Below are 14,898 nucleotides of genomic sequence, written 5' to 3'. Positions count from 1 at the left end.
TTCAAAATGACTTAATCCTAAATGTGACATAGAGTGCAGATTGTTTAACATGGAAATCCGTTTCCATCAGTGCGAACAGCTCCTCTGCTTATTATGGTTTATCACCTGTCCATTCAGACTGATTTAAACTTTTTCACAAATGCCGTCATCCAAGCATGACAGACTTCTCCTTTTCTGCTCGAGTCTTCCTGCTGCAGCAGAGGAAGGAGCGCAGAGGATGAGGAGGGCTGCCCCTCCCCCCTTCCCCCTGACGTGTCATCCATAATTAACTCTGCCACTGTTGCTCCACTTTGCTGATTTTGCAAGGCGGTTAGAGACTGAAACCACAACAAAGTGGTGCCTCCTGCTCAGAACAAGGCGAGTGTGGCTGTTGTGAAGAGGGTCATCAGCAAGTGTTAGTTTGTTTAGTGCTTTATTTTGTCTCAGCACACACACACACACACACACACATCCGTGTTTTACTATCTTTATGAGGACTTTTCGGTTACTTCCATTGACTTCCATTCATTTTCCTTGATTTTCAGTACCTAACCCTAACCCTAACCAGTTAATACCTAACCCTAACCCTAACAATAACTCAATTCATACCCTAGTCCTAAACCTAACCCCTGTCCCAAGAACGGAATTTGAAAAAGTGAGGACCAGGAAAATGTCCTCACTTTGTCAAAATGTCCTCACTTTGCGATAAAAATACAAAAAATGGTTCTCACTCAGCAACAAGTACAAGAACACACACACACACACACACACACACACATGAAGAAGAGGACAAGATCCTCTAAATGACCTTTTTATTTATTTATGGGACACAACAGAATGAAATGGAAATGCCAATAGTAGGACGAGGATCTCTTCCATTCAATTCAAAGTCAAAAATACTTTATTAATCCCAAAGGGAAATTAAATGTTGTTATAGCTCATATTATGAAGGTTTCCTCAAAGAGCCGTTGTAGATGCTGATGGCTGTGGGCAGGAAGGATCTCCTGTCTTACAGCAGATCTGAAGAAGCCTCTGACTGAAGACACTCTGTTGTTGTAGGATAGTCTCATGAAGAGGATGCTCAGAGTTCTCCATAATGTTCTTCATTTTATGAAGAATCCTTCTTTGCACAATGATCTTCAGAGGTTCTAGAGGAGTCCCCAGAACAGAGGCTGACTTCTTTATCAGATTCTTGGCTCTGATGCTGCTTCCCCAGCCGGTGATGGCAGAAGATAACACACTTTCCACAACAGACTTATAGAAGATATGCAGCATCTTGCTGCAAACACCAAAGGACCTAAGCTTCCTCAAGAAGTACAGTCTGCTCTGTCCCTTCTTGTAGATGGCTTCACAGTTGCATCTCCACTCCAGTCTGTTGTCCAGGTGAACCCCGAGGTATTTATACTCCTCCACCACCACCACTTCTTGTCCCATGATGGAAATAGTGTCTGACCTATTCCTGTTTCTCTGAAAATCTACAATCATCTCCTTTGTTTTATTTACATTCAAGATGAGATGATTGTTTGCACATGTTGGAGTTATCCCTAAACTCCTGCATGCTTGTTTGTTTGGTAAAGCTAAGACCTCCTATACTGTTATTAATAAAAAACAAAGTAAGTCTTTAGTCTTTAGATGCCTGTACAGGGAGAAGCTCGTCCGAGATACTTCTGAAACTTCCGAAACTTCTGATTACTTCCCCCAGAACAGTAGTTACATGACTTTTCAGCACTTCCTGTTTTTCTACAAATATCTTCTTGTCGTAGGGCAGAACTCTTACATACAGAAATATGTTCTTGTCGTTACACAATACATTTTATTTCACACATTATTAAACATACTTAAGCATAGCCATACCAATCCTATAAGCATAGCATGAATATTTTCCAACACACACCATGCCACAAAGCAGTCCACCACCTTCCTGTACTCATCTTCTTGTCCATCTTTGATCCACCCCACGACTGCAGAATCATCTGAGTATTTCTGCAGATGACAAGAGTCTGTCTTGTACTGGAAGTCTGAGGTGTACAGAGTGAAAAGGAATGGTGAGAGTACCGTCCCCTGTGGTGCTCCTGTGCTGCTGACTACCTGGTTAGACTCACAACCCTTCAGTCTCACAAACTGTGGTGTGTTTGTCAGGTAGTCTTTGATCCAGGAGATTGTTGAGGTCTCCACCTGAGTCTTCTGGAGTTTCTGACAAAGCAAATCAGGTTGGATTGTATTAAATGCACTGGAGAAATCAAAGAACATGATTCTCACAGTGCTACTGGCTTTGTCCAGATGACAGTGGGTTTGTTGAAGCAGGTGTTTGATGGCATCTTCAACTCCAACTCCACAGCGATAAGCAAACTGAAGGGGGTCCTGATGGTTTACTGTTTGCTTACTCAGGTGGGCCAACAGGAGTCTTTCTAGGACCTTCATGATGTGAGATGTCAGGGCAACAGGTCTATAGTCATTGAGGACTGATGGGTGAGTTTTCTTTGGTACCGGAACAAGACAGGAGGTCTTCCACAACACCGGAACCTTCTTCTGGGCCAGGCTAAGGTTGAAGAGGTGCTGCAGAATCCCACAGAGCTGCTCTGCACAGGCCTTCAGGACTCTAGGGCTGACATGATCTGGACCTGCAGCCTTATTCCTATTCAGTCTCTCCAGTTGCATCTTCACTTGACTTCTTAAGACACACAGGTGGAAGGGGGAAGCAAAGGGAGCATCAGCATCTTCCGATTTGGTTGAAGACAAACATGTAGAAGCAGAAGGGTCCATGGCTGAGATGGAAGATAAAACATTTGAGGTGTGACAGAAAAGCTGTGGGTCAAAGGAGGGTGGGATGTCTGTTTGGCTGTGAGCAGGAGAGGAGGATGCTGAGCTTGGTTCTGAACTGAACCTACTGAAGAATGTGTTCAGTTCATTGGCTCCCTCCAGACATCCATCGGCCCGATCTTTCTGCTTAAAATCTGTGATCTTCACAATCCCTGACCACACATCTCTGACATTGTTTGGCTGGAGCTTGTTCTCCAGCTTCTTCTTGTACACCGTCTTGTTGTCTCTTATCTTGACTTTAAGTTGCTTCTGTATACTCCTTAATAATCTCCTGTCTCCCTCTCTGAAGGCTCTTTTTTTTGTTAAGCAGGTTCTTCAGGTCTTTGGTGATCCAGGGTTTGTTAGGACTCAAGATAAATGAAAACTTGCCTACATCTCTATTAATATGAAATTCAATTTCCAGTCGTTGCCCCACAAGAGGAAGAAATTCTTTTGAATTGAGAAATGTTTCTGTAGCATAAATAAGCTCTACAGGATACGTTTCCTTGTAGTGATGTAATGTGTTAAACAGCTGGTGGAGTGAATGATAGATGTCATATGGTAGGTTTTACATGAGGCTGACTGGTCAGATGGTGAAACTCAACATGTGAATTTTCTACATCTTAGAAAAAGTCAATTACAGAGATGCAATAAAATCATCTGGTAACTGGAATTAGCCGTTTTCATTCCAGTTCAGTGAATGTACCTTAACCAAGTAGGGCCAGGTCAGGCTGACAACAGTGCAGAAGTGAAGAATGAAAGTTAGCTATTTTTAGTATCTTTGAGGCGTTATAAAAATAAAGTCAGAGGAACAGAAGAGATGTGAGGAGCTTTTTTAAAGGAAGCTGTGTTTTCTATGACATGTCACTATAGGTCTGCAGTTAATTCAAACTATGAGGAAACGAGAGAGCTCAAGACAGATAAGAGGATGTTGTTCTGTTTTTTTCCTTTTGACCTTTCAACCTCTGGATTCAAAAACTCTCAGAGGATTTAGGATCTGCTCTCACTTGGAAATACTGAGGCTGATATTTGCAGGGAGTAAAGCCAGCCATGCTAACTGCTCTAATTGCTCACATAAGATGATAAAGACAGATTAAAGGGGAACTCAATAATAATTTTGTCTTTTCTAATGTTAGTTTTCAGAAAGGATGTATCATTTATTCTAAATGGACATTGCTTTTGGGGTTCCTCAGGGGTCAGTGTTGGGGCCTAAGTTATTCATGTATATAAATGACTTATGCAAAGTTTGTGAGAATATGAAAATGTTATTATTGGCAGATGGCATTCATGTATTTTTCCATTGGAGATGACCTGGAGAATTTATTCAGTGATGTAACAAAAAAAAATTAACAAACTGAAATTGTGGTTTGATGGAAATAAGTTGTCCTTAAACTTGACCAAAACAAAAAATAATGCTATTTAGGAATTGTAGATCACATGTAGAAGTTTAAATACAGCAAAAAATACTAAAATATTACATTTAGGGCCTGATGTTCAAAAGCAAAGCTGATCTACAAACGAGATGGTAATCGGATTGCGTGTGCAAAATCTGCAGAACTGCGGCACAAACTTTTAAGTGTGATCTGCCTTCATTAATATGCAAAACATATGATAATGATCTAAACCCACAAATTTATTGGAGGAGGGTATGCAAATATCATCTCTCACCTCCAGCAATGCGATTTTCAAAGCCTGAAACGGTTTGCGAGAGCAATTTTTGAGTGTGGATTTAGCACATTTGAATGCCGGTGCTAACTGGGATGCCAAAATGTCTGCTGTCACTTTGGCCAGAAGGAGGCATCGATAGAATGACAGATGACAGGGAGAGAGAATCTTCTGTACATGTGACAACAGATTTGGGTTGTCAATAATAAAAATATAAAAAATAGACGATAATAGAGGATTCTATGTAGGATTATCTAAGCTCTGATTTGGAGCCAATCACAAACAAAGGCCATGATATTTCTCCTATGGTAAAACTCCTTGCAACACTTTATTCAACATCATTCCAGCGTAACATCGCTGTCATTGATCATCTGCTGAACGCGCCAAACTCACGCAAAACAAACAAAATGAATTTAGTAAAATCATTGGAAAATATTTTATCTTTACGTACATAAATGTTCGATTTAACTTTTTTTCAGGACAGTTATGTGACGCTATGTTTTCAGATTAGCAAAGCTAAAATATACCGATTGCCAACTCCTACAACAAACTATTTTTATGTTGCTAATATTACTTTCAGGCTTAAGTATTGTGGCTGTTTATGATAAACTCAGAACTCTTCAAATATGTACTCTCAACAAAACAACAGAATCTGGTGAGTCTCTGAAAAGAATTAAAAGATCAAGGGAGACAAATCAATTAGCAGACATATTTGTCTTTTATATTGTTAATATAGATTGGCCAATTTGTTGTGAGTTACGTCAAGCAAGATAAGAGAAATAATCTCGTCAGAGCAGATGAAAAACCTGCTGTTAGTAGCACAACAAAAGTTAACTAACTGTAACAGTCCAGAAAAGCAAGGTCATTTATAATGATGCATCGTAACAATCCCTGCAAATTCCTAGCAACACAGCAGAGGATCTGTTTGCTTTTCCTCCTGTTCCAGCCAGTAGCACACGCAGGTTCCCCATTTCAGAGCCTAGAATTGAGCCCATGACCCAGAAGTGTATTCACATCTACATCAATTTAATCAATAACTTTGTATTTATAAGTAACATTTGAGTTTTTATTTCTTTTCATTTTTTATAATTCTGGCTTACAGCTAATAAAAACCCAAAATACAGTTTTTCAGAAAAGGAATTTTGGACCTACTGAACCATATGTCTATGTTCTGTACATTATCTGCTCTCAGTACTTGGTCTGGGCTCCTTTTGCATGAATTCCCGCATCGGTGGGATTCATTGGGGATGGAGGAGGTCTAACTGTGGATCTGCTGAGGTGTTCAGAAAGCTCAGGTGGCTTTGCTAGAGGCCTTCAGCTCATCTGCATTGTTGGTTCTGGTAGCCCTGATCTTCCTCTTGGTAATACATAGATTCTCTGTGGGGTTTAGGTCAGGTCAGTTTGGTGGCATTACTATGGTGATTAAAGCAGGTATTGGTACTTTTGGAAGTGCGGAACAGTACCAAGTCCTGCTGGAAAATTAGCATCTTCATCTTTAGGGTTGTCTGCAGAGGGTTGCATGAACTGCTCCAAAATGTCCTAGTAGGTGGTTACACTGACATTTTGGACTTTATAAAAGCCCAGTGGACCACCACCAGCTGATGACATGGCACCTCAAATCCTTATTGACTGTAGAAACCTCACACTGGACCTCAACAGCTTGGATTCGGTGCTTCTCCTCTCTTCCTCCAGACCCTGGGACCTTGATCTTCAAATAAAATGCTAAATTGACTTTAATCCTGAAAGAGGTCATTCGACCACTTAGCAACAGTCCAGTCCTTTTTCTCCTTCACCCAGTAAGATGTTTCTGATTTGCAAGCAAATGTTACAAGCAATGTAACAGTTGTGCTCCATGTCCTGGATAAGTCTTTGTTTTGTAGAACTTGAAGCTCTTCCAGCTGCAGTCCACACTTTGTGAATGTCTCCCAATCTATTGAAAATGATGCAGTTATTTTGCTTACTTGTGCAAGTTTTTCTGCCAGATTTTTTTCTTCCACACCATTTTCCATTAATATGCTTTGATACAGCACTCCGTGAACAGCCAGTTTCTTACACTCCTTGACATCTGCTGGACATCTGTCAGGTCTACAGTCATCCCCATGATGGTTTAGAATTCAGTCACACAGAATTCCAAGTGATTCAGGACATTTGTGTACAGCATGACTCAGCAGCACTGACTTAAGCACCGAGTTCGGCAGAAAATAAATACGAACTAGGTCCTACAGCGTCAGGTTTCACCACTAAATCACTCTCACCTCTGTGGCAGTGGTTCATCTCTGACAGGAAATGGGTTCAGAGATGGGTCCGTCTGTACGACACAGTCAGAAGGAAACAGCAAACAGAGACAGACTGTCACATTACAGCCAGTGTTTAATTCAGTATGTGTTCCCAACAAGGCAATAAATGTACAGCAAACTAACACCTAATGTCACACATGATGATCAGCTCACTCCATGCCACAAATCTGCAGGGACAGAACCGATACTGGGACTACACTGCATGAACACATCCATATGTCATGCACTATTACTGACCAGAGGCTGGGCCTAAAACAGAACACTACACACACAAACAAACACACACACTCACTCACTCATTATGAACATTTTTACATCACATGAGCCATGGATAATACACGCACACTTTTCAATGAAGGACATGACCAGAGTGCAAACCATGGTATAAACAATGCATTAAGAACAGCAACGTCAACAAAAACAAGAACAGTATTAAAGCTTTTTATGACCATATCAACATTCAGTCTATTGGAAAACACAATCCCAAAAGACTCTTTGTATAAAAAGAAGCTTCTCAAGTCAGCATGGAACAAATAACAGTTCATATGTCAGCGGGTTGGGCTGGATGACAGGGACGGGTTGGCTTCCTTAGACCCAGAGGAGAGGAAGAGTTGGACGTGTGGTTGATGGGATGTCTCACAGAACTAGGCCTGCTCTATGTGGCGTAGCGTTTGGTCCACTGTTTGGCTATCCTGTCGTGCTCGGCTCTGTTGGTCAGGTACTGTGTGGCGATGCTTCCAACCAGAGGATCAGCTGCAACACAAACATTATAGAGTTACCACAGACCCATTTAAATCGGATTGTCTGTTGGAGTGCTAATCTTTGGTGTACCAGAGTTGTTCTTAGCATTCAATGCAGCTGCTTGCTCTGACATTTTTCAACATGAATCTGCTTTGACCTAAAGCATCCATTTTATCTCTGGCTGTATGTTTACGGTGGTTGTCTTGCTGAAGGTGAACCGCCACCCCAGTCTCCAGTTTTCTGTAGCCTCTAACAACTTTGCTTCCAGGATTGTCCTGAATTTAGCTCCTCTGACCAGCTTCCTGCAGAAGAAAAGCATCCCCACAGCATGACACTGCCACCATCATATGTCACTGAGGGGATGGTGTGTTCATTGCAGGGAGGTAAGCAACCACTCCTAATTCAATTCAGTTCAACTCAGTTTTATGTATATAGCGCCAATTCACAACACATGTCTCACGGCACTTTACAAATTCAAAATGGGCAAAGTCAATTCAATCGAATCATACAAATTTCAAGTCAGGTTCATACATTCCAATTAATCTTAACTAACAAACAGTTCAGTCAGATTCAGTTTATTGTTAAAGTTGGTTAATAGTTTTTCTGTCTAAGGAAACCCAGCAGATTGCATCCAGTCAGTGACTTGCAGCATTCACTCCTCCTAGATGAGCATGTAGAGACAGTGGACAGTCACTGGTGTTGACTTTGCAGCAATCCCTCATACTGAGCATGCATGTAGCGACAGTGGAGAGGAAAAACTCCCTTTTAACAGGAAGAAACCTCCAGCAGAACCAGAACCAGGCTCAGTGTGAGCGGCCATCTGCCACGACCGACTGGAGGTTTGAGAGAACAGAGCAGAGACACAAAGAGAACACAGATCCAGGAGTACTTTCTATGGGAAAGAAAAGTAAAATGTTAATGGATGTAGTTCCTTTAGTCGTTTCACCTAGGAGAGAAAGACAGCTAAGAAGATGAACTGAGTCTAAGCCTATAGCAGCATAACTACAGAGATAGCTCAGGATAAACTAAGCCACTCTAACTATAAGCTTTATCAAAAAGGAAAGTTTTAAGCCTAGCCTTAAAAGTAGACAGGGCCTCACGGACTAAAACTGGGAGCTGGTTCCACAGGAGAGGAGCCTGATAACTAAAGGATCTGCCTCCCATTCTACTTCTAGAGACTCTAGGAACCACCAGTAAACCTGCAGTCTGAGAACGAAGTTCTCTGTTAGGAACATATGGACCAATCAGATCTCTGATGTATGATGGAGCTAGATCATTAAGGGCTTTATATGTGAGGAGGAGTATTTTAAATCCTATTCTGGATTTAACAGGGAACCAATGAAGGGAAGCTAAAATAGGAGAAATATGATCTCTCTTTTTAATTTTCATCAGAACTCTTGCTGCAGCATTTTGAATCAGCTGAAGGCTTTTAACTGCATTTTGTGGACATCCTGATAGTAAAGAATTACAACAGTCCAGCCTTGAAGTAACAAATGCATGGACTAGTTTTTCAGCGTCACTCCTGGACAGGATATTTCTAATTTTGGCAATGTTCCAGAGGTGAAAGAAGGAAATCCTAGAAACCTGTTTAATATAGGATTTAAATGACATGTCCTGGTCAAAAATAACACCAAGATTTTTTACTTTATTATCAGAGGTCAATTTAATGCCATCCAGGTTAAGTGATTGACTAAGCAGTTTCTTTTTTAAAGACTCCGGTCCAAAGACGACAACTTTTGTCTTGAATTTAGAAGCAGAAAATGTAAAGTCATCCAAGTTTTTATATCTTCAAGACATGCTTGTAGTCTATCTAACTGGTTGGGTTCATCAGGATTTATGGATAAGTAAAGCTGAGTGTCATCAGCGTAACAGTGAAAATTGATCCTATGCTGCCTGATAATTTGACCTATTGGAAGCATATATATAGTAAAGAGAATTGGCCCAAGTACTGAACCCTGTGGTACTCCACAATTAACCCTGGAGTTTAAAGATGATTTATCATTTACATGAACAAACCGGAGTCTGTCAGACAAATAAGATTTAAACCAGCCTAGCGCTGTTCCCCTGATCCCTACAGCATATTCTAGCCTTTCTAAGAGAATATTATGGTCGACTGGATCAAATGCAGCACTGAGATCTAACAGAACCAGAACAGACACAAGTCCATTATCTGAGGCCATAAGAATATCATTAGTGACTTTCAGCAGAGCTGTTTCAGTGCTATGAAACTCTTCAAACAAGTCATTGCTGTGTAAATGCTCACACATTTGATTAGAAACTACCAAAGTTAGGGGTGCCCAAAGTGTGGTCAAGAGACCATTTGTACCCTTTGAATAATTTTATGTGGCCCCAGACTGCAGTTCAAGAAGGATTCTTTTACGGCGAGATTTTCAATGACAAATTTATATCTTTATAAATTGAAAATGTTAGATACCACACAAAGGATTTTTTCTTTATCAGCCATCCTTTTTTTGATTTTATATTAGTTTCACATTAAGTCAGGCCACAAACCCTCAGCAGGTTTTATTGAAAAACAGCCTTGCACACAGCCATTCATTAAACATGGCTAAACACAACCAGGGTTTTTAAAGGTTTAATAGACAAAAACATGTTCCAGACAAACAATTTAGCAAACATTCAACCCAAAAGGTTAGAAAACCATATTTCATTTATTAAGGTCTGAGAGCCTTTTTCAGACCTTAATAATTAGGTTTCTACTTTCCTTCATTAAAATATTGCATGTTTCATTTATTGCTGAGCAGGTAAACAGAAATAAACTCACAATAAAATGATTTTGTGTTTTCATCTGAAAAAATAAATGACAATCACTGAGTACATGAGTGGCTACAGCTGTGAACCCACCTGCTTATTAGATAAAACACCATTTATTAAGTCTATATACAGGTCCTTCTCAAAAAATTAGCATATTGTGATAAAGTTCATTATTTTCCATAATGTAATGATGAAAATTTAACATTCATATATTTTAGATTCATTGCACACTAACTGAAATATTTCAGGTCTTTTATTGTCTTAATACGGATGATTTTGGCATACAGCTCATGAAAACCCAAAATTCCTATCTCACAAAATTAGCATATCATTAAAAGGGTCTCTAAACGAGCTATGAACCTAATCATCTGAATCAACAAGTTAACTCTAAACACCTGTAAAAGATTCCTGAGGCCTTTAAAACTCCCAGCCTGGTTCATCACTCAAAACCCCAATCATGGGTAAGACTGCTGACCTGACTGCTGTCCAGAAGGCCACTATTGACACCCTCAAGCAAGAGGGTAAGACACAGAAAGAAATTTCTGAACGAATAGGCTGTTCCCAGAGTGCTGTATCAAGGCACCTCAGTGGGAAGTCTGTGGGAAGGAAAAAGTGTGGCAGAAAACGCTGCACAACGAGAAGAGGTGACCGGACCTTGAGGAAGATTGTGGAGAAGGGCTGATTCCAGACCTTGGGGGACCTGCGGAAGCAGTGGACTGAGTCTGGAGTAGAAACATCCAGAGCCACCGTGCACAGGCGTGTGCATGAAATGGGCTACAGGGGCCGCATTCCCCAGGTTAAGCCACTTTTGAACCAGAAACAGCGGCAGAAGCGCCTGACCTGGGCTACAGAGAAGCAGCACTGGACTGTTGCTCAGTGGTCCAAAGTACTTTTTTCGGATGAAAGCAAATTCTGCATGTCATTCGGAAATCAAGGTGCCAGAGTCTGGAGGAAGACTGGGGAGAAGGAAATGCCAAAATGCCAGAAGTCCAGTGTCAAGTACCCACAGTCAGTGATGGTCTGGGGTGCCGTGTCAGCTACTGGTGTTGGTCCACTGTGTTTTATCAAGGGCAGGGTCAATGCAGCTAGCTATCAGGAGATTTTGGAGCACTTCATGCTTCCATCTGCTGAAAAGCTTTATGGAGATGAAGATTTCATTTTTCAGCACGACCTGGCACCTGCTCACAGTGCCAAAACCACTGGTAAATGGTTTACTGACCATGGTATCACTGTGCTCAATTGGCCTGCCAACTCTTCTGACCTGAACCCCATAGAGAATCTGTGGGATATTGTGAAGAGAACGTTGAGAGACTCAAGACCCAACACTCTGGATGAGCTAAAGGCCGCTATCGAAGCATCCTGGGCCTCCATAAGACCTCAGCAGTGCCACAGGCTGATTGCCTCCATGCCACGCCGCATTGAAGCAGTCATTTCTGCAAAAGGATTCCCGACCAAGTATTGAGTGCATAACTGTACATGATTATTTGAAGGTTGATGTTTTTTGTATTAAAAACACTTTTATTGGTCGGATGAAATATGCTAATTTTGTGAGATAGGAATTTTGGGTTTTCATGAGCTGTATGCCAAAATCATCCGTATTAAGACAATAAAAGACCTGAAATATTTCAGTTAGTGTGCAATGAATCTAAAATATATGAATGTTAAATTTTCATCATGACATTATGGAAAATAATTAACTTTATCACAATATGCTAATATTTTGAGAAGGACCTGTACAACACAATTATTGTTGACTTCTTCAATTAATTTGAGCTCTAAATTAAAAAAACAAACGTCTTACGTGGTGGGAAAATTACACCTTAGGTAGAATGAGGCCAATTTAGAACTATTACAAGTAAGCTCTCCTGTTTGCTTTGCATAGAAAATCATTGCTCACTTATAAACAAGTTATTAAAAAGCCACTGTGGAGGAGCTAAAGAACCACATGCAGCTCGGGGGTCACAGGTTGCTGACCCCTGGCATGGGGCGTGCTTGTCCTTACATCAGGCCTAAAACTAAAATGCATCACACTGACAGTTAAACATGGTGATGGTCATGTAATGGATGTTTCATGACTCCACAAACCAGGAATGCTGCTAAACATCTTTAAATATGCTGTTCAAGCCTGGAAAACCATCCAATGTGTCTGACTTAAAACAATTCTGCAAACCAAGTGGGTCAATGTTCCTCCACAGTGATGGTAAAGACTCATTACCAGGTACCATTAACACCTAATAGCAGCTGCTGCTGCTGCAAAGGGTGGAACAACCCGTTATTAGGTTTAGGGGTGATTACTTTTTCACGTAGGCCCAGGATGGTTTGGAGAGAATTATTCCTTTAATAAATAAACTCATAGTTTAACAGGGTCTTTTTTATTTCCACTGGTTATTTCTGTCTGATGCTATCATTTGCTTGATGATCTGACACATTTGAGTTCAACAAAAAAGCAAAAACAGAAGAAATGTGTTAGGGTGGCAAATGCTTTTCTGAAGGCAGTTGTTGGCACTGGACTTTAAATGGTAAATGGACTGAACTTATATAGCACTTTTCCAGTCATACAGACCGCTCAAAGCGCTTTACACTAGACCCACATTCACCCAATTGCACTCACTAACACTCACACATTCATACACCGATACGCAGATCGGTAGGCAACAACTTAACTTGGGGTTAAGTGCCTTGCCCAGGGGCACATTGACATATGGCAGGAGGAAGGTGGAATCGAACCCACAACCTTCTGATTGCAAGACGACTACTCTTCCAGTCGCCTCATTTTATGTAGGGCTATCAGAGTAAGGTAGGTTCACCACCCATTTTATTCTGTAGAATCTAGGAAACATACATCCACTTTCCTCCACCTCACATCTACATGCTACTTTGTTCCGGTCTATCCCATAAGTCCTACGGTGATTTCTGTGCCGATTGTTTTGGAGAAACAAATAAAACTCACTATGTTTCATCTGTCAAAGTCTGCAGTGCAAATGCAGTGAACCAGATGATCCAAAAAGCATTCTGGATCACCAAAACCAACCAGTTTATCAAAAATCTACCTAGAGTAGAAGTAGAAGGTAGACCTCTGTACCTCCGTTCTAGAGACCCTGAACCTCACATTTACTCTGGCTGTCCAGTCAATGTCGGTCTTTTCACTTCTCCTGTGGTTGGAGTTGATTTTTCTGTACCAGCATGTTGAGCTACAGCAGAATCTGTGTGTCACAGAGATGGAGAAATATCCAGTCTGGGATCTCCACAAAGCATCAGTGTTTCATTACAATCAGGAGCAGCTTATTCAGATCAGAACTTTTCATCAAGCCAGTATTAGAGGAGGCATTAAATGTGCCCACAGCTGCCTGTTGATTCGCTCATTCAGCAGACACCTCTGGCTCTGTCTGCTGCCGAGGCTCAGCATGCTGATGGAGCTGTGTGATAAGCCTGGCTCTACAGGCTGCACAGACTAATCCCTGCTGGGCTTTTTCCCTACAGGCTTACAATCATGGATGACGGGATCCTTCCATATCCCAGCCCTTCCCATTCCAACCAACTGTGGCAGTCTGCTAGTTTTTCCTTCACTGCTCCTCGACAGCAGCTGGGACGAGACTCCTGGTGGTAAAACCTTTGGAGGTATCTGACTGACCTGTGTTAGACTGGTGCTCTGAGTCATGGAGCTCATTAGTCACATATGTTCAAAGTTTGTAGACACCTGCAGCCAAAGCAGGTTCTACAGAGCATTGGATTTGAGGTGCTGAGTACATTTACATGCAACAGTGTTAAAAACCATGGAGTACTTCCTTTCAGCTTCAGAATGAAGCACTGCAATAATATATAATAAAATAAAAAATAAAATAAAATCCAGCCACACCCCTAAAATTGGTTCTCTGCTTCAGGTAAACACCCTACAGTCCTGCACTGCATCACTGTCGCATGCCTAAACAAATACACCCCCTTCCAGAGACCATTACACACACACAGCAACAAGATGGTAATACATAACGGTTATTAATATTGGCCCAGTTTTACTTTATCAGACCAATAACATATGTTAAAAAATGACTAACATCGGCCGATACCATTGTCAATATATCGTGCATTGCTACTTGGAAGCTATTCAGGTAGAAAGCCAACATTCAGCACTCTTATGTCAGGATAAAAATACAAGCAGAGAGAAGAGCAGGAAGCAGGCTGACTTTGATGAAGCAAGAGGCAGAAAGCGTGGGACTAGGTGAAGTGCAACCATGTCTTTTGTTGGAAAGAAATAATCTAACTTCAACTGAGCAAGAAGGAGAGAAACCTCAGTTCTCCTTTATCTGCTAAATTTCATAACGGAGGATAAAAAGCACTCAGAGCTCTCTTTACAATCAGCACTACTAAATCTGACCATCCACCAATACCCCCAACCGTCAGAACGCTGTTAGCAGTTTACAGGATTGTTTAACCAGCAGGTCCCAGTTAAATATCGCAGCTGCAGGGATGGAAGAAAGACAGCCCAGACTGTAGAGTAGCAACAGGAAGAAGATAATGGTTCAGTAACATGAAATAGAAGAAAAAGTTGAGGAGCAGAGAGAAGTCAGACATCTGGACACCTACTGTGTGGTGCTGATAACAACATACTGTGATGCTAGTCGCTTATATAAGATCCAAAAGGCGATTA

The 14,898-nt window shown here is 41.2% G+C and overlaps 1 protein-coding gene across 2 annotated transcripts in view; it reads right to left on the bottom strand.

Moving 5' to 3' along the window:
* Positions 1-6,795: 6,795 nt before the first annotated feature.
* The window catches only part of LOC124878680 (ubiquitin-conjugating enzyme E2 E2-like), a 94,256-nt gene continuing 86,153 nt past the window's right edge, over positions 6,796-14,898 (bottom strand). For both annotated transcript variants that reach the window (XM_047382754.1, XM_047382755.1), the window contains exon 6: positions 6,796-7,493. In XM_047382754.1, the coding sequence (XP_047238710.1) occupies positions 7,396-7,493 (98 nt within the window). In that variant the 3' untranslated portion in view covers positions 6,796-7,395. The remainder of the gene's footprint in view (positions 7,494-14,898) is intronic.

The sequence above is a fragment of the Girardinichthys multiradiatus genome, chromosome 13, assembly GCF_021462225.1.
Source record: "Girardinichthys multiradiatus isolate DD_20200921_A chromosome 13, DD_fGirMul_XY1, whole genome shotgun sequence".
Classification (NCBI taxonomy): domain Eukaryota; kingdom Metazoa; phylum Chordata; class Actinopteri; order Cyprinodontiformes; family Goodeidae; genus Girardinichthys; species Girardinichthys multiradiatus.
The sequence above is the reverse complement of the archived record's forward strand: the minus strand, read 5'-3'. Positions and strand labels throughout refer to the sequence as shown.